The 24,568-nt window shown below is 40.7% G+C and overlaps 1 protein-coding gene across 8 annotated transcripts in view; it reads left to right on the top strand.

Annotated features, from left to right (window-relative positions):
* HDAC9 (histone deacetylase 9) overlaps positions 1-24,568 on the top strand; it is a 518,734-nt gene that overhangs the window by 154,014 nt on the left and 340,152 nt on the right. For 5 of the 8 annotated variants that reach the window (XM_087946939.1, XM_087946936.1, XM_087946937.1 and 2 more), the window contains exon 3: positions 15,653-15,715. In XM_087946939.1, the coding sequence (XP_087803065.1) occupies positions 15,653-15,715 (63 nt within the window). Of the gene's footprint in view, positions 1-15,040; positions 15,299-15,634; positions 15,716-24,568 lie in introns of those variants that run through there. The other 3 variants (XM_087946943.1, XM_087946938.1, XM_026678018.2) reach the window with 3 other exon arrangements.

The raw sequence follows: 24,568 nt of genomic DNA, 5'->3' as shown, positions 1-24,568 counted from the left end.
CTTTGATCTTACGTGAGAAAGCCGAATAACAAAGATCCACATAAAATCCGCGAGAACCTCAGAAAACAAATATATATATATATATATATATATATATATATTTTCTGAGGTTCTCATGGGTATTTGTATGTGGATCTTTGGTTATTCGGGTTTTCTCCCGCGTAAGATTGGAAGTATCTAGGCAACGTTTCGATGAAGTCTCATTCATCATCTTCAGGCTTCTGTCTTCAACTCTGCTTCTCAGAGTGATGTGAGCTTGCAGCTGCTTCTTCCTTTTAACTGCTAGTGGGGGTGTGACTTGATTGGGTGGGGGCTTGGCTGTGTTCTGATTGGGTGGCAGTGTGTTCTCATTGGTTGGGGTTTTGGCTGTGTTCTGATTGGTTGGGGTGTTGGCCATGTTCTGATTGGCTGGAGGTGTGTTCTGTTCAGGTGGGGGCTTGGTTGTGCTCAGGTTGGTCTTAGTTACTGGGGGATTTGAGTTGGTGAGCTGTGATCTTGCTGTTTGGCTTCGAGTTCGTGGTCGTGCTGCATCTTCATGGTGGGGGTCAGTTCGCTTCATGTATGGCTCAGAGGGGTTTGAAGTGGGTAGTGATGCAGCTGCAGTGCGGCTTCTGGTCTGTGGTCGTGTCTCATCTTCTGTGTGGGTGTGAGTCTGCTTTTATGTGGAAGTGTGGTGGTGGCATCTCGTGTGGCCCTCGTGGGTGTGGGTCTGGTGTCATTCATCATGTTAGGTACTCGTCTGTTCATGAGGGCGGGTTTCCAAATGGCTGGTAAGCGGGAGGTGTCATCTCTTTTATTCATGCTGTGTGGGCGTTTTTCTATCTCTATGGCTTCTCTGATTATTCTGTTGTTGAAGTGTTCGGTTTTGGCGATAGTTCTGGTATTTTTAAAGTCAATCTCGTGTCCTATGGCTTTGAGGTGTTGGACCAGGGAAGAGGTCGGTTCTTCTTTTTTGATTGAGTTCTTATGTTCTTCAACGCGTGCACTTATTCTTCTGTTAGTTTGTCCAATGTATGTGGTGGGGCAGGCAGTGCAAGGGATTTTGTATACTCCTTGGCTTTCTAACTCGATTTTGTCTTTAGGGTTTCTTAGGATGGTGGATATTTTTCTGTTTGTGCAGAATGCTGTTTTAATGTTGTGTTTTTGGAGGATCTTGCTGATTTTGTCTGTAGTGCCTTTTATATATGGGAGGAGGGCTTTGCCGTTCTCTTGTTCTCTGTCTTGGATTTTGGTTGGGGTTTCTTTTTGGATTAGGTGGGTAATCTTCTTTCTTTGGAATCCATTGGCTGTTAGTACGTTGGTGAGAGTGTTTAGTTCGGTTTTTAGGTGTTGTTCATCAGCTAAGCATTTTGTTCTGGAGATGAGTGTCTCAGCTACGGAATTGATCTGTGCTGGGTGGTGGTGTGAGAGTGCATGTAGATAGCGGTTTGTATGTGTTTTCTTCTGGTAGATGGTGTGTCCTAGGGAGCCATTGGGTTTTTTGTATACCAAGACATCTAGGAAGGGAAGTTGATTGTTAGCTTCTGTTTCCATGGTGAATTGTATTTTGGGGTGTAGGCTGTTGAGGTGTGTGAGGAAGTTGTTCAGTTTTTCTTTCCCGTGTGGCCAGATTATGAAGGTGTCATCTACGTATCTGAGCCAGAGTTTGGGTTTGTTATCATATTTTTCTAGAGCTTGTGTTTCAAAGTGTTCCATGTAGAGGTTTGCGATGACAGGTGAGAGGGGTGATCCCATGGGTGCTCCTTCTATTTGTTTGTATTTTTGTCCTTTGTAGGTGAAGTATGTATTGGATAGACAGTGGTTGGTCAGATCTAGGATGTGCTGGGGGGGGGTTGTATTTGTTTTGGATGGCTGTCAAGGCTTCTTTTATTGGCACTTGGGTGAAGAGGGATATGACATCGAAGCTCACTAGTAGGTCGCTGGGTTGTAAGTTTTGTTTCTTTATGATCTCGATGAACTGGAATGAGTTTCTTACATGTGAGTTGATGGATTCTGCATAGGGCTGTAGTTGTTTGGCGAGAAATTTGGCTAGGTTTTGTAGAGGTGAGCCTATGGAGCTGACTATTGATCTAAGTGGAGTTCCTTCTTTGTGTATCTTGGGGAGACCATAAAGCTTGGGGCGTCTGGATGATTTCTCTCTGGGTATGATTCTTTGCTGGATTTCTTCACTGATGGGGGAGGCTTTTATTTTGGATATGGTGGTTTTTTCTAGGTAGGTGGTGGGATCTGTCTTTAGGGGTTTGTATGTGGGGTCTAGGAATAGGTTGGTTAACTTGGTTTGGTAGTCAGATGTGTTCATAACCACTGTCGCGTTGCCCTTGTCTGCTGGATATATATATTCATATATATATATGAATTTAGAAAGGAATGAGATAATTAAAAGTAAGATTGAGAAAACTAAGGGAAGGGAAAAATTATTGAGAAAGTGTTAAAATAGTAATAAGATATGGAATAGAACACAAAGTTGAATATGAAATTGAATTTGTGTCTGTATGGAGAAGTGATAACCTGGGACCATGCTATTCTCAAAAAAAATAAATTTTACTAGTATTATGTTTTGTAAAAACCAAAATAAATTTTTTATTTAAAAAAAAAGAAAGAAAAATGATGGCACACTCTGGATATTCAAAGGACCCTGCGTATGTATGTTAAGTGGACATCTCCCTTCTGGAGGTCTGAATCCCTCTTTGTTTCTTTCCAACCTTCTACTATGGGCTGCAAGACTGTAAGACTGTGTATATCCAAAGCCTACCAAGCCCAAGGGCTTGCTGTTCCTCCAAGAATAACGGTCCATTCGACGAGAAGTGCAGCCACGTCGGTGGCGTGGGCCACTCAGACCTCTTTGGAGGCGGTTTGCAGGGCGGCAACCTGGGCCTCACCTTCTTCATTCATCAGATACAATAAGCTGGATTCTTTTGCATCTGCGGAGGCAGCATTTGGACAGAAAGTTCTTCAAAAGGCTCACCCTGTCTAGGAGATTCAGACTGCAGTAGGCCCACCCATAGGACAGCCATCTTTGGTATGTCCCAATCCTTGATGCTATCTCCACCACAATGGAGAAGGGTCATTGGTTCTTACCTGATACGACCTTTCTCTTTGGGTGGAGATAGCATCCAGTCCTACCCTGATGTAGGTCCATTCCGAATCTAATGGAGCATGTTATTGTTACAGAAGAACACATCAGTCTATCACTAATCCTTTGCCAATTTCTGGGACACCCTTAGCAACAGGAGGAGTGTCCTCAAAGATCTGACAGACTCAGTCCAATTAGCAAGCAGTGACTGATAACCCAATTCTGGAAGCTATCTCCACCCAAAGAGACAGGTTGTATCAGGTAAGAACCAATATTTCATTCTTCTAGGAGAGGGGTGGGTATTAACTTCCTACAGGATTCACTAGTTCAAAGTTAACTAAAAGCATAAAAAGAGGAATAAACACAACAAAAATACTTCTCAGAATTTGAGAACAGAGAAGTTTGGAGTTTTATTTTACAGAGCTCAAGATGCCAAGAATCAAGCCAATCTGTATTTAATCAGGCAAAGAGCCAGCACCCTTCTTTAAGCCCAACTGAACTAAATTGAGCATCAGTATAAAGCACTTGTCTCCAGCCACAGTAGTATCAACTGTGCCATACTGACGAACAGTATGAAAACTGGCAGGGAGTTGAAATCTTTTTTTGTTCCTTGCTTTGCTTTTGAGCTCACTCTATGGGTGCTGTATTACTGTATTTCACTGATTGCAAGCACACTAGGTGTCTTTGCTCTATTATTTTTACACCATGTTATTTTCTTCCCAGAGCAAATGAATCATACAAACAAGCCTCAAATTTTTCAAAGATAAAAATACCTTAAAGTATTTCAGTGTGAAAGCGGGAGGTAATAACCATAGGTTAGTAATTATCCTAGTAGGTCAAATGAAGCAGAAGATTTCACTTGCTCAAGCATCTTTAGAAGACATATCTAGTCCCAAATTGTTTAAAATACCTCTTTTTTCTGCCATCTCTTACTTCTCTGATTCAGTTTTGATTACAGTAATCTGCCATGCAACTGAATATTTTATAAATTTGGGTGCTTATATTTGAATATATGAATTTCCTAACCATTCTCTTTACGTCTACTGGATGAGATAAATTTCAACAGTTTGTTTTTAACAAAGAAGGAAGAAGAAAATTGATAGACCTGTACTGGAAGTCATGTTTTCTATTTATAAAAAACCCAACCATCTGTTGAATATGAAAGACTATATAGTACATTTGACAACTTCTAAGAAAGGAAATCAGAGACTAAGTTACCATTCAGTAATTGGCACTTTAATAACAAATTCAGCACATAAATCACTTAGTAGCAAATACATTTCAGTGGGGAAAGGGAACATATTTCTATTTACATTCTGGTAATTATATATACAATTTCATCTTTCTCTTTCTTCATACATTTAGATTTTATTTTTGTTATTTTCTTTAAATGATTTCCTTCCTTCCTTCCTTCCCTCCTTCTTTCCTTCCTTCCTTCCTCCCTCCCTTTTCCGCGATGGTTAAATGATCACTCTAGATTGCAGTGAAATTAATCTATGCACTATCATCTCAAGGCTGGCATCTAAATTATGAAAGGAACTCTGTATTTTACGGCCCAGTTTACTGTTTTTACAGTAAATAGAGATTGCTAAAAACTTTACATTTGGCATAGAAGAAGGTGCTCAACTAGGAGGGGTTCTTTACTGTCATACTATCTTTTGTTTTCTCTGAGGGAGTTGGCTTTATCCAATACTTTTTCAGAGCTGAAAATAACAATGAAATAAAAGTTACATCTGTTTACTACATCATTTAGATTAATATGTTATGTTTTGTTCTCTTTTTTTACTCTGTTTTTACATATTTTAATTGGCTGTCATTTTAACTGGCTGCCAGGTTGTACTGCTTGATTTTATTGTTTTTATATCTTTTATTGTTTTGCTGTTGTTTGTTATTTTTCCTATTCATTTTGCATTTTGTTAATGGAAACAAGGAATATAAATAACACAAATAATAATAAATTTATTTTATACACACTCCACAATACAATTTCCTGGAAAGCCATCTTGTGAATATCTGACTTAAATAAATGGGAACCAGGCGGACTACACACTTTCAGTGGCATATATCTAATAGTATATATATCTTTCCAATGAATTATGTCTATTATGAGCTAAATGAAACCTATAATTTTCTGTGTTTCACAGGTATACAGTGATTAAATACTGCTCACATTCAAACAGGACAATAACATTTCAGTTTCTCTTGACATCACTCAGAAGTTTGTTTTGTTAATGATTGAAGAAACTAGTAAACAAGATTTATTTTTATATTAATATGGTTATTCAAATAGTATTTAGATAATTTTATGCAAACTAAATATGCAATAAATAATCACATATATTTTCACCAGTTATTATTAAGTTATGTTAATCAACCCAGGAAAAGAATAAAGGAAAAGGGGGAAATGTTAATTTTATTTCTGTGCCTCATAAATAATAATTGTTAATAGTAATTGTTATGTCCTTTAAATTGCATTGTTCTATCCACCACTAGCTTCTTATGCTATCTACTTTGAAATAGTGCTAACATTTATATTTATACATGTCAATAGTATTTAGGTATTTTTTTACATTTCCTCTCTCTAATATGCAAGCAATTCTGTTTTCTTATATGGAGCAATTTGTTTCTTTGGTATATTTTCACTTTTTTTTACTGGCATCACATATACTGAAATTGGTTTGATTGGATGATTTGTTTGGTTTTACTTTCATCCTTCTAAGAGGCCTGTGTCATATCTCAAAATTTGGAACATCTTAAGTGTAAGCAGGCACTATACATTCTGGCATTTGAATGCTCAGAAATATAGCCACAAAGATACGAAATAAAATTATAAGGTATTAGCTCTATACCCATGCTTCGCTACGAAACTATGTAATTGGGCTTAGTTTTGGGGGAGGAAAATAAGGGGCAAAAATGTGCCTCTGCCTACCAGTATCCATCGGTATTCATCTGGCTATCATCTTGTCATTTGTGAGAGAGTTGACGGCTGTTTGGAAACTGAAGCAGTATTTTCTATGTGAGCAAGAAGGAGACAGCAAGGAGCCTGGGCGTGGCTTAGCTCAGCTGTTCTATACTAAAGCTGGTTGCTGCTGTGAAACTAAAACTGAAACTTCTCTCCTCTGCTTGTGTTTTGCATTTTGAACAGGTTTCTTTCCAGGTGGGGAGGGGGAGTAGAACTCCTTAGCATCAGAGCGTGTTCATAATAATATAGGAAATACTAATGCTCTGATGGTCATTTTGAAAAATCCTTTCTTAGCAAACACCTAGAAGCCAAGAGGAACATAAGTGGCAAGTTTCAAGTTTGTAGGCTTTACAGTTCTGGAGATTTTGTGATGATGCATGAGTGGTATTTCGCATAGATGAATGGATGGATGGATGGATGGATGGATGGATGGATGGATAGATAGATAGATAGATAGATAGATAGATAGATAGATAGATAGATAGATAGATAGATAGATAGGAAGATGTGAGTCTAAAATATTACCTAATGATGTCTCATTTATTCAGTCTTTGATTACTTTCTACATTTTGATCCCAACAAGGGATCAGGAAGAAATTATAGAACTGATGCATATGTAAGTGCATGCTACCTGATTAAATTGCTACAGATAAATTATGATGAAGGGGTTTATTCAATCTTTTTGGATTCATACATACTATCTGACTCGTCAGAAAACAATATAATTTGAGGACTTTATGGAAGTTGTGTAAATAAATGTAACAAAACCAAAATATAGAATTTTTTTGATTTTCAATTGTACTAGACTTCAAAATAGAAACATTTAGTTATAGATGATAGTTTGTATTTTTATGATGTCTTATTGTATGCCTGTTCTGTTGTTTTTTTAAAAACTTTATAAGCTGCCCAGAGTCATCTAAGATGTGCGGCAATCAAATCAAAATAAATAAATAAATCAAGTAAGCAAGCTTTATTTTGCTTTACAGAAATTTGGCTCATAGTTTTCCCAATAAATGTGCCTGATAGTAATTTGTAACTTAGCATATATCTGCTCACCTTTTATATATTTGTCTATTGCTATCATCAAGTTAGTGTTTGTTGTACAATCACTGGACAAATCTCTGCAGTTTTCTTAGCAAATTGCAAGAAGTCATTCGCCATAAGCTACTTCTTAGGGCTAAGAGAAAGAACGACTGCTTCAAGGTCACCCAACTGATGGATAGGATTAGAACTCATGGTCTCCTAGTTTCTAGCCTGATGCATTGCATCACCAAATGCCTCTCTTATCAATGTAGAAACATTTGTAAAAGTTTGTAAAGGGCTTCTATCAATACACTACCATAGATATATTCTTGAAATAAAAAAAACCTGGAAAATAGAAAGTCTTTGAATAAGAGGAATCATTACTTCAGGGAAAAACACAATGTTACAACCTAAAATAAAACTTTTGTAGCAAATCTCAAGAATAGAGGTAATAAAATAATGGTTTGGGAATGCCTTTCAATCTGACATTCCATCTGACTTATCACTAAAAAGAGCATGAGAATTCTACAAGATCATACCAGAGCATCTACTTTCACTTAAAACTGAAATGGACATGGGTCATATAGTAAAATGATTCCAGTAATCAAGTCTGCAGATTAATGAAGAAGAACAAATATTGTTGAATTGAGAGTTTGCAAGAAGAAAGGGCCATAATTTCTATATAGCCATTTCCCAAAGCATTCATGCTTTGAACTGTCAATGTTGTTGGAAGAAATGTCCATCTGGATTCAGTTCCAAGTGGGAAGAAAGACACTGGAAACATGGAGACTGCTTGGAAGTGTTCTGTACGGTCATTATCATTCTTGTAGAATCACGCAGTGATTGGCCAAGGCGTGCGGCGAGCTGATTGGTCGGCGAGCCGCACTGATTGGCCCGCCGCCAATCTCCCGCGATTGGTGGAAACTGATCGCGGGAGATTCAAAGCGGTGCCATTTGCCGCGCCGCCGCGGCCAAAGAATAAAGCCGCCATTTCTCTTTCGGACCCGAGCCGATCTCGGGGATCAATAAATGAGCTGAACTAAAGTCACTGGCTCTGAGTCTCCTTCCTTGCGACGGACATGACACTGGCGACGAGGATGGGATCCCAACCCTGATCCCCATCGAGCACGTGTCTGGAGGAACGAGACCGAAGAGATGGCCAGCATCGTACTGCCCGCACCCTTTAACCCGGCTACTGAGGATTGGGAATCGTACACCGACCGATTCCTAATGTTCCTCGAAAGTAGCAATCTAAAGGATGCAAACGGGCAAAAGAAAAGAGCTGTCTTCCTCACACACTGCGGGCCCGCAGTATTTAAGATGGCGAAAGCCCTTGTGAAACCCGAGGACGTAAAAATGATGGACTGGGCGATCTCGAGCCGTTGTTCTGAAACCACTATGCCCCCGACGTGCCCACCCTCATCAGGCGGCACGACTTCTATCGGCGAGACCAGTGAGTGGGCGAGAGCATCGGCGACTTCGTGGCTGACCTGTGAAATCTCGGGGGCATGTGTGGGTTTACGGATATGGATGAGGCACTCCGAGACCGCGTCATCCTGGGGCTCAGAGATCCAGTCCTCCACAGCCGGCTGATGGCAAAAGGCGACATCGCCCTCGCCTTGCAGACGCCACCGCAGCCGAGGCGACCCGGAAATCGGCGGCCCGAATGCGGAGGCCCGACGCCGGGGACCGCTACACGACCACCGAGGCAGGCACGGCAACCGAGACGCGCTCCGAAGCAAGCTGCCGAGAGACCACCACACACCATGGCGACCTCGACTCCACCTCCGACACCACGAACGAGGAAGTGGACGTGCATCGGCTCCAGGCAGATCGAGACCGGCGCGATCGACGGAGTCGTAAGTCGGGGCAACCGTGCACCGGGTGTGGAGGTGACCACCCTCGATCGGAGTGCCGGTTTTTTGATGCAATATGCCGGCACTGTGATAAAAGAGGCCACATCGCCCGCGTTTGCCGACTCAAGAAGAACTACAGCCCACGGCGGCGAGACGGCAGCAGCCGGGGGCGAGACAGCACCCCCCCAGGCCCAGAGACCACCAAGCCGAAAACCGATGGAACCGAGACGGACGGGGCCGACGAGACGGCGGGAACTGGCGGAGAGAGGAAACCCACCAGACGGTCATCATCGGCCACTCATCCAGCGCAGACGCCCGGAAAGTATATGTGGAAGTGGGCATCGAGGGCGAGCCATGCAAGATGGAGGTGGACTCCGGGTCCTACCTCTCCATGGATGCATGGCGGGAAATCAAGCGCCTGGTGCCCACAATCCACCGGAGAGGACTGGAAAGCCAGAGCCTAATCCTCAAGGACTACCAGGGGAATCGCATACCGGTAGTCGGAACAGGCCAGTTCGAGGTAACTTTCAAAGGGCGTACAGCAAGGCTTCCCCTGATGATGGTGGACCGAGACCGCCCCAGCCTTTTGGGACTACAGTGGTTCGCGCCGCTCGGAATCGAAGTAACAGGCATCGACCACATCGGGGAGGCCGACTGGGAGGACCAACTCGCAAGGGACCTCCAGGAAGTGTTCGACGGCACCTTAGGCAAGTACCGAGGGCCCCCTATTTCGTTCAGCCTAGACCCCAGCGTTCCCCCAATACGCCTGAAACCACGGTGGGTACCATTCGCACTCCGGCCAAAAATCGATGAACAAATAGACAAGCTCATCAGACAAGGGGTCCTCGAGCCAATCGACCATGCCCGATGGGAGACCCCCATAGTCACCCCAGTCAAGCCCGATGGGTCGGTGAGAATCTGTGGGGACTATAAGGCCACCCTCATTGCGCATTGCAACAGAGCGCCTACCCGTCCCAGTAGTGCAACACCTCCTACACTCACTGGGGGAGGCAAGGTCTTCTGAAGCTCGACCTGGCGCAAGCCTATCAGCAGCTGCCAGTCGACGCAGAAACCGCCGAGGCGCAAACCATAGTAACCCACCGAGGGCCTTTTGCTGTAAGAGACTCCACTTTGGAGTCAGTGTGGCCCCAGGAATATTCCAGAGCCTCATGGAGAGACTCCTGCAAGGAATCAAGGGGGTGGTACCCTACTTCGACAACGTACTGGTGTCGCAGCCAACCAAAAAGAACTGAGGGCTGCCTGAGGGAGGTCCTAACAAAATTCAAAAATGCGGGGCTGAAGGTTAAAAAGAAAAATGCCAATTACACACCGAGAGGGTCGAGTTCCTGGGGTACCTTTTAGATCGGCACGGAATTCACCCAACCGAGAAAAAAATCAGAGCAATCAAGGAAGCCCCCAGACCGAAGAATAAAACGGAACTACAGGCATTTCTAGGACTGCTTAATTTTTAAAATGTTTTCCTGCCCCAGAAGGCAACCGCGGCGGTGCCTTTGCATAGGCTCCTGGACAAGGCGGGCCCGTGGATGTGGGGGAAACGCGAGGAAGCCGCCTTCAATAAAACCAAGGACCTGCTCACCTCGGATGCCGTCCTCATCCAATACAACGAGACCCTACCGCTAGCTGTCACATGCGACGCATCACCCTTTGGCGTCGGCGCCGTCCTCAGCCACACTCTCCCCGACGGAAAAGAAGCACCCATCGCCTTCTTCTCAAGGACCCTCACTAAACCAGAAAGAAACTACAGTCAGCTGGACAAAGAGGCCCTGGCTATCGTTGCCGCCGTCAAAGGTTCCACGAGTACATCTACGGCCGGACCTTCACCATCGTCACCGACCACAAGCCGCTGCTGGGAATCCTGGCAGGGAACAGGGCCACCCGAACATTCTATCCCCAAGAATGACAAGGTGGTCCGAATTCCTTGCCGCCTACAGCTACCGGCTCACATACCGACCGGTAAGACAATCACCCACGCAGACGCCCTGAGCCGCACGCCGCTACCGGACTTGGACACCGACCCAGCACCCACGACGCCACCCTTAGCATAGAGACTCTGCCCGATCTACCCATAACCGCGTCAGACATTGCCCGTGAAACCAATAAAGACAAACGTCTGCGCGGGTATTACATTGGGTAGAGAAGGGGTGGCCCGAAAAGGACGACGACGAAACCTTCAGGACATTCCGGAACCGGCAAACAGAACTGTCATTACAAAAGGGTTGTTTACTTTGGGGGGACTGGGTTGTTATTCCGGAAAAATTACAGGGAAAAGTATTGAAACTGTTGCATGAGGGGCACCCAGGCATCGTAAGGACAAAGGCCTTGGCCAGAAGTTACGCCTGGTGGCCAGGAATGGACAAACGAATCGAGGCCTGGGTGGCAGCATGCAACAGATGCCAGGAAACCAGGCCCAGCCCTCCTGCCGCCCCAATCCTGGAATGGGAAACCCCTAGGGGACCATGGTCCAGGATTCACATAGATTTTGCCGGGCCCACGAAAGGCCACACCTTCCTCATCACGGTAGACACTTACTCCAACTGGTTGGAGGTAAGCAACATGAGAACTACCACCACGGAGGCCGTCACCAAGGAACTCAGCAAACTATTCGCAACCCACGGCCTCCCAGACGTCATCGTATCTGACAACGGGCCCCAATTTACCTCGCTGGAATTCGAAAAATTCCTAGTGGAGCGGGGGATACGACACGCATTGACAGCGCCGGCACATCCAGCGGCGAACGGGAGGGCGGAACGGATGGTTCAATTTACAAAAAAAACTATCCAAAAGATAGAAAACGGGGAAATCCAAGAGAAAATAAACAAAATGCTTTTCATACAACACATAACCCCGAATACAACAACCAATAAAAGCCCGGCAGAACTACTAATGGGGAGAAAATTAAGGTCCCCACTCGACAGACTGCACCCCACATACAGCCCAGAAAAACCCCCAAACTCCTCAAGCAAAGACCGAATATTTAAAACAGGCGACACAGTATACGCGAAAAACCTCATCGGAGACCCACTCTGGGTACCAGCAACCATAACCCAAGTGACAGGTCCACGCTCGTACCGCTTACAGACAACCGACGGACGAGCATGGAAACGACACATCGACCAATTAAGGTCAAGAACAGCCACGGGAAACACAACCGACACGCAAACAGAAGCAAACACAAGAGGGGAGGGGAGGCCCCAAGGACCTAAAACCCACGAGAAAGAAACCAGGAATACTCACCGGCAAGCAGCCAGCTCGACACCTCACCAGGGAGAAGCAGCCAGGCCAGCTCAACCAGCCCGGAAAGACCAGGTGGGAGCGGAAACCGCAGCTCAACGAGACCGGGTAGACCGGGAGGGAGCTGCGACAAAAGGCCCGGCTCAGCATTCCAGACAGTTCCATCAACAGGGCAGAGAGCAACACAGAACCCGACCGAACCGGCCGGGAGCCAAGCACCAACTAACCTGCGCAGGTCAAGTAGACAAGTACGTAGCCCCGCCTACTTATGGGACTACGTTACGTAGGACCCTACCAAGAGGGGAGGGGTGTTCTGTACAGTCATTACCATTCTTGTAGAATCGCGCAGTGATTGGCCAAGACGCGCGGCGAGCTGATTGGTCGAGCAAGCCGCACTGATTGGCCCACCGCAAATCTCCGCGATTGGTGGAAATTGATCGCGGGAGATTCAAAGCGGTGCCATTGGCCGCGGCCGCCACGGCCAAAGAATAAAAGCCGCCGTTTCTCTTTCGGACCCGAGCCGATCTCGGGAATCAATAAATGAGCTGAACTAAAGTCACTGGCTCTGAGTCTCCTTCCTTGCGACGGACACGACAGGAAGGATGGTTCAATGGTGGACAGGACCATATGATTTTGAGGTCCTGAGCAAAAAATGAGCACATGGTTGAGAGAAGGAGAGAGATTTATACCCTCTGTTGGGCTTTGAACTTTCTTTCTGTTGTCAGACTCCCATGGGGCCATGCAGGGTAACTTTGTAGGTTGTCTTGAGTCCCAGGCTTGGTTGAATCTTGTTGGGTGATGCAATCTTCCCAAGTGCCATGTGGTGAGATGGGTAGGGGACTAATCCTGTCCTGAGGGTGAAGATATTTTGTGTTGTCGATAAGATGGCCCAGTCTTTCTGGGGCTATTAACAAAGGTGGGGGACTGCTTTCCAAGAGCATGTTTCTCCTTTTCTCATCCAGGGAGATATAATATTTTGCTTTTTAATATTTCCTAGAATATTTTGTTCTTCTAGGGGAGGGGCAGCTGCTAACTTTCTACAATGTCATTAGTTTATTCAAAATTTATATAGCAGTGGGACCCTTAGGAAGCTCTGATGTCTGTCAGTGCCCAAAATATGTGAGAATTTTAGAAAATCTGAAATGAAATACCCATTTCTAATGAAAATATATGCAGGGATGGGATGCAAATATTTTTGCTATTTTGTGAGCATGGCTAGTGGGCATGGTCCTGTGACTGGGTGGGCATGGCTTCTTCTTTTTTGCAGCACCCCTCCTGCACTCTTTTTTTTTTTTTTTTTTGGCCTCCTGAGCCTCAGAGAAGCCTCCTGGAGGGTCATTTCTGCTCCCAGGAAGTTTCTCTGAGGCCCAGAAAGGCAAAAAATGGAGCAAGGAGGTCCACTTAGCACCCCCTCTCTGTTTTTGGCCTCAGGAAGCCTTCTGGGAAGCCGTTTTTGCTCCCAGAAGGCTTCCCTGAGGCCCAGGAGGCCAAAATGGAGCACAGGGGGGCCCGGGGCTGTTTTTTTTGCCTCCTGGGCCTCAATGAAGCCTCCTGGGGGGGCCTTTTTACTCCAAGAAGGCTTTCCTGAGGTCCAGGAAGCCAAAAAGGAGCATAGAGGGCACCTCCTGGGCCTCAGAGAAGCCTCTTGGGTGAAGCAGTAAGACAGTGAGGGGGATCCTGGCACAGCTGACTGTCAGGAAGGAAAAAAAAGAAATACCGTAAGGAGTGACTGAGCAGGCAAGGGAGAATGCAGTCAGCAATGCGTGCAATGTCACACATGCATGATAAGGACTGACTGGGTGGGGAGGAAAGGTGAGGGGTGGACAGTGCGGGGCGGGGCCAGCCAAGGTCACAACTTGCGAGTTCTCCAAACAGAGCAGAATCATAGCCAGTTCTATAGAACCAATCTGAACCGGTAGAATACCATCCCTGAATATATGTTAGATAAATGATTAATATATTTCAAAAAAAATTAAAAAATAGCAGGGCAAAATGCAAAGTATATTTAAATACATTTAAACATTGTTATGCTGCTCTCTTAAATAGTTATTTTAAACCAATATTTATTTTTATGTTTAAACGTGTCTGTAAACTGTTTAATGCCTTTCCTCTTTTAAATAAAGGCTATTGTAGCTTGTATCATTTTAACACTCTGTGCTGAATGCAATATAAAAGTAGCAAAAGGGGGAATGATCCATTTCAAAATCAAAGTGCAACTTCTTGTTGATATTTTTTCTCTATATGAGTACAATGGCTTTTTTTTAATTAAAAAAATATATATGCCCTGCCCTGCGTATTCTAGATAGTAGCAAAATAGCATTTCAGCCAACTCTGCAATAAAGCAGGAGAAACAGCAAACAAAAATAGAACATCCAGGTTTGTTGTGTGAGGGTGAAGCAAAAACCACAATATGAGTAGAAGCTTCCACAGTGTTATTTCTGAACTTACACATATCTATTTCCCTTGTACTCCTTTGTCAATATAACTTAGTATCCACCAGAGATGTCGTCGGCTGGAATTAAAATACTGATCTCTCTCCATCACATGCATTAACAGATTTTAAAATGCAAACATACATGCAAAGAAAGAAGGGGGGGGGGAGAGAGAGAGAGAGAGAGATGCATGCAGGTTTGGCACCGGGACAAAGAATTGCTTCTAAGGGATTACATTGGAGACCTGCAGGTTTTTTAAAGAGGGAGACCGGCCAGCTGGGTTTGCTGAAATATTTTTAAATGCGTTCATGCAGGCTCCGATCATCAGGCCACGCTTGACCTATTTTTGGCTCAGACCAGCCATTGTTCTATTTCTGTTGCCTGAGGGCCCTGCTGTTGTTGATCTGTATGCAAATGAGCACTCACTAGCTCCAGCCACTTGTGCCAAGCCGAGGAAGAGAGGCAGGCAGAAAGGCAAAGACAGGACAGGAGGAGGAAGAGGAAGCATTGGACTCAGGGATAATGACATGTGCTAGGGTTGAGAGTAATTGAAACTGAAATTCATAGGGAATACAATCCTTAGAAAATGCCTGCTAGTCTTTGAATTTCAGTGGCTTTTTTTCCTCTCCTTCGATTCCCAAGAATAAATTGGAAGAAAATTTATCTTCCACCTGCTCTTTGAATGCAGAACACAACTAAGGTACATAATATATTTTTCTCATTTGCATATACAAATACTTACATGCACACATATACATACACACAAATGCATGCACATAGAGAAAGAGTTTATTCTTCTGTAACAAAGTAAATTGTATTAGAACTGGATTTCATCATAATTGGAACTGCATTGATAATTTACAAATCTGCCTGTATACAAGTAGTTCATATATATTCATTTTAGCAAGTTGTACTATGAATATTGTTAAATCCCCCAGAAAGGCTTGTTTCCAACATCCCTGAACGATTGGTGATGAATCTTTCATGTAGCTGCACTGCAGGCTGATTGGAATATGCTGCAGACAATTTATGAGAGTGAATTGTTTTTCCTCAGATGGAGTTTCAAGACGTGATCAGCTCTTGGTTCAGCAAAGAATGCACAGCATGATCAACTCAGGTAGGAAATTCAGAGTAATTTATCTATAAAATATAGATATGAAATGTTAATAACTGGTTGCTGGGACATGGATTTGTCATCTCTTATGTTCAGCTTCTTGTTAGTTCTATTCTTTCTAATATTTTGTTCTAATATTTGGTGGGTTGAAATGTCATATCATTTTGGGAATAATTCCTGGGAGTGGTATTGGGGGTGGTATTATTATTATTACTACTACTACAACTACTTCTACTATTAGTATTAGTATTTTGGGAAACCATTACAGATTATAGTAGTAAACTACTTGGCAGTTTGCCTGTTTGGAAGGAAGCCCTCCAGGCTGAGCTGCTCCAAACACACTTAACTATCCAAATCAATGAGTTCTTAAGGTAGCAGTTTTTAGCTGCAAATTTAAAATTTTGTTTTGCTGAAGAGGGTTATGTCCTTGTTGCAACTAGAAAGTCTGGTAAAATCTTAGGGTTGATTTTACCAACGGACAGCAATACCAACTCAGAAGGTACCAGTTACTGATGTCCTGGATACATGTTCCCACTGTTATGTTGTTGCTGAAAAATTCATATGATTTCTGCTAATATGTTCTTTTTAATTCTATGGTGATGCCTTAGAAGATTATTCTTAAGTTCCTTGGTTTGTACTACATTTGAGTTCATTTGTAGTACTTGAAACATACTTGGGGAATTGAATGTGAAAATTAGATGGCAATGAATCATTACAAATGTTTAAAGAACAGGTGTTTTAAAAATGCAGTTACCAAAGGGTTGAAGCTCCCTCCCCCACTCCCCCCGGGCCCTGCCAACTTTTATGACTTCTTCCGTTGATATTCTGCTTAGATATTTTGTAAAAATCATCAAGGTGGTGTGATCTTGGAGGAATTATTTTATAAGTCATTTAAAATACAGATATGCTTTTAAGTACAACAAATATTGTGGAGCTTGTGGGTATTTCCAAAACTATAATGAGATTTAAATTCTCTCTACCTTCTTCATTTGAAATTTTTGCTCATACCTGCAAGTAATTTATAAAGATTTTTGAGATTAAAAAAAAATAATTGACAGCTTTCCCACTATGATATTTAGATTTCCAGTACACCTATTGACCTCCACAAGATTTAAAATGTATGACATTTGGTATTCTATTACTTTTACTGGTTTATATGGTAAAACATATGAAATTATACCTTTATGGAACTACCAAGGTATATTAAATGTACATCTGAATTTTTACTCTTCAAAATTATTGAAGAAATTACAAATAATAATTAACTGTAAAAATAACAATATATAAAAGTAAAGATTTCCCTGTCCGACTCTAGGGCAAAGTGCTCATCTCTTTTTCTAGGCCGAGGGAGCTAGCGTTGTATGAAGAAATTTTCTGTGGCCATGTGGCTTTCTTTATTTTGACTTTATGGAGAATCTCACATTAATCTATTATGTATAGCCATATACTATAGGAGTGAGTGAATTCAGTGGATCAAAGTTCTGATTAGAAGGCGCAAGATTATGCTATATTTTGTGTACAGTTATACAGAAGTAAGATTTTTGACAGGTGTGATTTTCTTGAACTCAAAAGATATGGCCAGCAGTATCTGATAATATTCCATTTTAACAGTTAAAGATAAAACAGCCTTAATAGTTAAAATATCAACAGATATAATCTATACAGAGGTATATCACTATGGAGATTCTTGATCATCAAGATCATGGTTGTTCAAAAGGTCCTTTTTCCAAAGGACAACTTAAATTCTGAAGAAGCTTCCTGGATGAGAGGTAAAACATTTTCAAAGGAAAAAAAATAAAGAAAAAGTGCCTTTTTGAAAAAGCATTTTGGGGACATTAGAGCTCTAATAAATTTAAAACTTCAGGCTGCCATTTATATGTCTTAATAATCAATGCATTTTCCTTTTCCAAAACATTTGTAAGGATTAATCAATTATGAAATCTCTAACAGCAACTTGAATAAAATATTTTAAAGGATTTATTACACAGAAAAATGATGCTTTGTATAAAAGCATGCCCATATATCTAAGAAATTTCTAATACAAGCTCAATACAGAACATTTCAGGGTTAAAAATAATGAGAGAAAGCATCTGTATTACTCTCTTTCTATGTCAGTTTCATTTAAACGTATTTTACCCTATCACAATCAACCTTATTTTAATAACTTTGCTACTGAGTTCAGTATGCCTTGCTAATCTATAAAATCGTATGCTCAAGTCATTTGGGGGAAGATTATAGTTAAAGGAATGAAGTTAATGTTTTCAGGTAAAATTAGAAAAGATATATATTTAAAATCTTGGTTAATAGCTGCTAACTAGTGTTAACTAATCTTTCCAGTTTAGTGCTTTTACATATGTTGGAGTTACAATTCACAGAATGGTATAATAGTGTAGGAAAAATAATTAGATTAGTAACTACCAGTATAGACATTACTAAGCTATATACTGTATATTGATTAATCTAAATCAAGGGTTGGTAACCTATAGCTTTTAAATCCTTGCTAACCTTAGAAGATCCAAGCAACAGGACCATTGGTCAAGGATGCTAGGCATTTACTGTATTTTTCACATGATAAGATGCACCAGATCATAAGACACACATTAACTTTAGAAGAGGAAAACAAGGGGGAAAAAATTCTGCCTCTACCTCCCAGCATCCATCCGGTATTCATCTGATTAGTGTCCTTGCAGCAAGCAAACAGCTTGGTCAGCTTCAGCACTTTATCGCAGCCCCAACATGTGGCTCATCAGGGCTCTGCTCTGTTGCACCCACCACCAGTCAACTGAGCTGAATTGCTGCTGCCACTGTGGAACACAGGGGCCTTCACTGCCAAGCAGCTGATTGGCAGTTGGGTCAGCCTCCTGGAATACTGCCAATTAGCTGTTCTAAGTGGTGGGGATACCTGCTGCTGCCTATTGCCGCCACTGCCAATTGCCACTGCTGCCTATTGGGCCAATTAGTGGCAGCGATTAGTGGCGGCAGTGAACAGCTGATTAGCTGTATTCCGGTAAGCCAATCCAACCTCCAATCAGCTGCTCAACAGCAAAGGCTCCAGTGTTCCTTGGCGGCGGTGAACAGCGGCAGTGGTGACCAACCCCCTTCCCTCCACTGTAATATGCACTCTATAAGACGCACAGATATTTCCACCCACTTTGTTGGGGGGTGAAGTGCGTCTTATAGTATGAAAAATACAAGTATATCTAGAGGCTATATCTCTAGGATGTTGCTAATAGAAAATTATAATACACTTTTGTTTACATAATACAACCTGGTATACATAAATCATCTATCATAAATTATACAATAGATACAAGCATGTATGCATACAAACAGGCAATTTTACTACACATTAAACAGATTCTATTGGAATTAAAAATCCTTAAAAATATGTAAACATTCCTCAATGAGATCATTTTATCTTAAATAAAAATGTATATAATATAATAGGCACAAACTGAACAAGCTTTATGGGTTAATAAAATGTTGCCGTTTTTGAATAGCATATCTAAAATTACTACTTAGTTTTTAAAATGAGGGAAACCCAATATGTACAAAGGAAAAGACAGATGATAATTATGATATTTGCACTGGTACCAAATAAGGATAGATATATTACTGCTTAACACATCTTTAAATTGTTACATCACTGGAAGCATCTTTTTTTTAAAATATATCACAGCTTTCCTGTGGAAAAATACTCTTGAAAATATTCCCTATTAATATAAGAACCTTCATTGCTAAAATGTGAAATTTAGTCAGCACTTTTGTTATTATCAAATGGTTATAGGAATTGATGGGATACTTATAAAAATGTGCAAGAAGAATCAGTAAAGGTTCTAATCAAACTATAGCAAACATTAGAAATAAATATGGCCAAAAAGGTGATTTTTTTTAATCCATTCATTCATTACATTTATTTGCTACCCATTTTGTTTCAAAGCAACTCTAGGAGATTTGATAGAGTATGAAACTATTGCAACTCTAGGAGATTTGATAGAGTATGAAACTATTGTACAATAATGTACATTTTGATATGTAGCAAAATAATTGATTAAAGCCCTACATGCCAGAGTAGAGCCTTCCATGCCAGATATTCAAACTTTTAAAAAGGCCAAAGAACAAGAAACATCATGCATGCTGATTGAGATAGCCAAAAAATACCAGAATGAATTTAACATGTTCTTCATTGATTATGGTAAGTCTTTTATTGACCATGTCATGCTATGAAATGCCCTCATTAGTTATTGTTAGGGATATACACCCTAGCAGAATGTGCACAGTAGTCAGGCAGGCAGGCAGATATGTGAGATAAACGTTATTGTAGCTTACACTCAGTAAAACAGATACACTATGCCAGTTAAATAGTTTTTATTCCAGTAAGAGCTATAGCATAGTCAAACAGTCCATATATCATATACTAAATTCAGTCCGTCCGGGGATTATCCATTAGCAAAGTCCAGTGTTGAAAAAGAGGTCAGTAAACTTACAAATAATCAGTCCAGTAATATATCTCTTTTTGCAGTAGAGATATGAAGAAAATCAAACCTCTTTTCTTCGTTCAGCAATAGCAGGGAAAAAACGCAGTTATCACCATCAATCCATCATTGTCAGCAATACAGTAAAAGCCAGCAAACAGTGAGCTCTCTTGCTCCCTCTTATGGTGATTTTACAACCGCACCCAAAATACATGTTTTACATTTAAAGTGACACACACAATCATAGTCTATATATATTATTTTACCCAAACTAAGTTAGGTAACCATGTTATTCCTAACATTCTCCCCTTTTGGGTAATATAATAACATATCTATTTACAACTTTAACCCATAGTTTTCACAACTTTCCTTGTGCTTTACTGCACGATGGGCTTTTGTAAACTGATCAGCAAAATTTTCTTCAGTCATGCAATATTCCAGACTTATTAAACCATTTTTTACAGATTGTCTTGCATTCAAATATCTAAGATCAGTATGCTTAGATCTCGTTTTTACAGCAATATTTGTAGCCAACCGTATGGCTGCTTGATTGTCCTCATACACTACAATGGCATCATTAACAGTTATAACCATATCCAATAACAACTGTTTATACAGAATTAAATCAGTACATAACAAAGATAGACATGAAAATTCTGCTTCCATTGTGGACATACTTATGTGTTGCTGTCTAATTGACCTCCAACCAATCAGTGCTTTACCTAATAGTATAGCCATACCTGAAGTTGATTTCCTAGTGTTTATGTCTGTTGCAAAACTTGCATCAGCATATGCACTTAAAATCAAATCATCTTTTGGCTCCAAATACAATGCATAGTGCATTGTCTTTTTAAGATACCTTAATATACGCTTTAGCGCTTGCCAGTGACGTTCAGTGGGTTCAGCGTTGAATCTTGCCAATTGATTAACGCCATATGCAATGTCTGGCCTTGACCAATTACTAATATACGATAAACTACCAATTAATGACTGATAAATAGTCTTATCAAATTTTGAACTTTGAGCATCAGTTTGGCAAAATTCCTGACTCATTGGAGTTTTTGCCGGCTTACAAAGTTCCATTTTATACGTTTTTAGCAATTGGTAAATTTTATCTTCTTGAGATATCTTAAAGCCACTCTTGGTTTTGTTTATTGTCAATCCTAAATACTGTCTTATCTCTCCTAGTTGCTTTAATTTTATCGTCTTACCTAATAATGATATTATTTCAGTAGCTTCATTATTAGTCTTTGTAATTAAAGCAATATCATCTGTAAACAACAATAATAATGACACTATTCCATTAGTCTCTCTCTTAAATAAACATGGATCAGCTAAACCTGCTTTAAACCCTATATTGTTTAACTCTTTAACAATATATTGGTTCCATTCATAACCAGATTGCTTTAATCCATAGAGACTCTTTTTAAGTTTCCAACAGTCATTATTAGTTTTATTATCCTTAATACCTACTGGTTTCCTTAAATATATAGTGTGCTGCAATGGTGCATGCAGATAGGCAGTTTCTACATCTAAATGATTTATGATATAGTTTTTCTTAGCTGCCCACACTAAAGCTGCTCTCAAGGTTGTTGCCTTTAAATTTGGTGCAAATACTTCATCATAATCATATGCAGTTTGATTAAATCCTTGAGCTACCAACCTAGCCTTATGGGTAACAGTCCCATTTTTACCAGTTTTTAATTTAAATATCCATTTGCAGCCAATGGACTTTTCACCTGGAGGTAATTTGGCATTTTCATAAACTTTCATTTCCTTTAATGAATTTAATTCTTTCTCCATTGCCTTATGCCAATTTTCCTGTTCCTTTGCAGGATACATTCTAAGTTCATCAACAGTAGTTGGAACTTTACTAACTTGGCAAACTACACTTGCTTGGTACCTGTCAGGTGGTCTGGTTACACATGTAGAACGTCTAGGTATTACAGGGCTTACAGGTGGACTTTCATGTACTACCTGTTCCTGGTTATCTATTTCTTCCTCTTCTGGTATTTCTTCCTGTTCTGGTCCTATATGCTCTTCATGTACTTCCTCTTTAATTGCGCTCTTCTTATTACTGATTTGTTCTTTTGGTCTTTTGTAGGTTTCTATTATTACTTCCTTACTTGAATCTTGCTCCAGTTTTTCCCATCCTACATGTTCCAGGAATTGTGCACTAGCACTACAGTAAACTCTAGATGTACCTTTTTCCCAGAATCTATATGATTTGTGATTAGATTCATAACCTACAAAGAATAACCTTTTAGCCCTATGCTGCCCCTTGTGTCTCAGTTGTGTAGGGATATGCACCCATGCTGGTGCTCCAAATGTATGCATGTAGCTTAGGTCAGGTTTTCTACCATGCCACCGTTTGAATGGTAATTCACCTGTTGTTGAGTTAACAACATTATTCAATATATGATTACCACACATTATTGCTTCTCCCCACAAAGTTTCAGGTAATCCTGAATCTGACAGCATAGTACGAGCCATTGCTTGTATTGTTTGGCCTCGTCTTTCTATAAAGGCATTATGTTGTGGCCTATATGGTGCAGACTTTTTATGTTCAACACCTGCCATCTTCAGTCTGTTTTGGAATTTATTGTTTATAAATTCCGTACCATTATCAGTTATAAGAGTTACTAATTTCCTTTTAGTTTTTCTTTCTGCAAATTTAAGCCAATTAAAGAAATTCTGATATGTTTCAGTTTTACTCTTCATTAAATAACAGAAACCATATCTGGAATAATGGTCCATTATACTTAATATGTAATGAGCACCTCCTACGCTTGGTTTTTTAGGACCTATAATATCAGCAAATACGACCTCTAGAGGTTCCTTTGTCTTAAATCCATTTAATCTATTTGCTGGTATTACCTTGCTTTTTTTCTTGACTACAAGTATTGCAGTGCAAATACTTACTGCAAGGCTTTAGTTTTACACCTTTAGACAGTTCAACCGTTTGAGCATTTTTAAATTTATATGCCCTAAACATCTGTGTAACAAATGTATGCACTCATCATGAGGTTTAACATTATTATAAACTGTGTTAGCTACCTCTAATGAATTATCATTTAACACATACAATTCACCTTTTAAAGTTGCAGTCACTTTTTTACCTTCTTTTTCTATTATGCAATTTTCTCCCCTAAAAGTAACTACATAACCTAGTTTAACCAAAACTCTAACCGAAAGCAAATTAAACTTAAGTTGTGGTACATATAACATTTTTACATTTTCTTTTATGCAAGAACAATATGCTATACTTTCACCTTTAGCTTTCAGTTTCCAGTCATTAGCTAACGATATCTGCTGTGAACTCGTGGACATCTTAACAAATTTTTTCTTATCTTTCGTTATGCAGTGCGATGCTCCACTATCTACAACCCATAAATTATTATTCACAGTTTCGTTGCTATACATGGCTAACTCTATGCATTTTTTATCCTTTTGATGCCTTTTAGCATTCTAGCTGGCATTTTGGCTTTTTGCTTTCTTGCAGAATCTAGCCAAATGTCCTTTTCCTCCACAATTAAAACATTTTCTAATTGTATAGGCTGACGAAGATATTTTCTCTTCTTCACATTGTGGTTGTTCCCTTCTGAGTTGATCCCTTTCAAGCAGCTGTTTCTTCTCCATGAATATGGACAAGTTGCTGGTCAGAGAGTGTCAGTCCTATTATACAGAGAGCTTGCTCATTCTTCAGTTGATATTCTTGTATTTTCTGGGCATCATGCTCATCCTCCGGATCCCATGCATCTACCTCTGGTGGGTTTTGAATTATATTCCACAAACCTTCTCTGCGTAGAAGTAGGCTGCATTTCATAGACCATGAAACATAGTTTGTTCCATCCAGTTTGGATATTAGAGACAAACTTTGTAAATTGACTTGTGCCATCTTTTTCTGGATATTAAACTATAATTAATAAAACACAGCTGTCTGTTTACAGTATTGTGTAACTACACAAACTCTCACTTTATATAAGCCTGTTATATCCTGGTTAGTCTGGGCCCATAACCAGTGTTAGGGATATACACCCTAGCAGAATGTGCACGGTAGTCAGTCAGGCAGGCAGATATGTGAGATAGACGTTATTGTAGCTTACACTCAGTAAAACAGATACACTGTGCCAGTTAAATAGTTTTTATTCCAGTAAGAGTTATAGCATAGTCAAACAGTCCATATATCATATACTAAGTTCAGTCCGTCCAGGGATTATCCATTAGCAAAGTCCAGTGTTAAAAAAGAGTTCATTAAACTTACAATATCAGTCCAGTAATATATCTCTTCGCAGTATGAGATATGAAGAAAATCAAACCTCTTTTCTTCGTTCAGCAATAGCAGGGAAAAAACGCAGTTATCACCATCAATCCATCATTG

Source organism: Notechis scutatus, chromosome Z, assembly GCF_049901735.1.
Source record: "Notechis scutatus isolate UNSWTSFEM ecotype Mainland chromosome Z, rNotScu1.2, whole genome shotgun sequence".
In the NCBI taxonomy this organism is placed as follows: Eukaryota; Metazoa; Chordata; class Lepidosauria; order Squamata; family Elapidae; genus Notechis; species Notechis scutatus.
The sequence above is the reverse complement of the archived record's forward strand: the minus strand, read 5'-3'. Positions and strand labels throughout refer to the sequence as shown.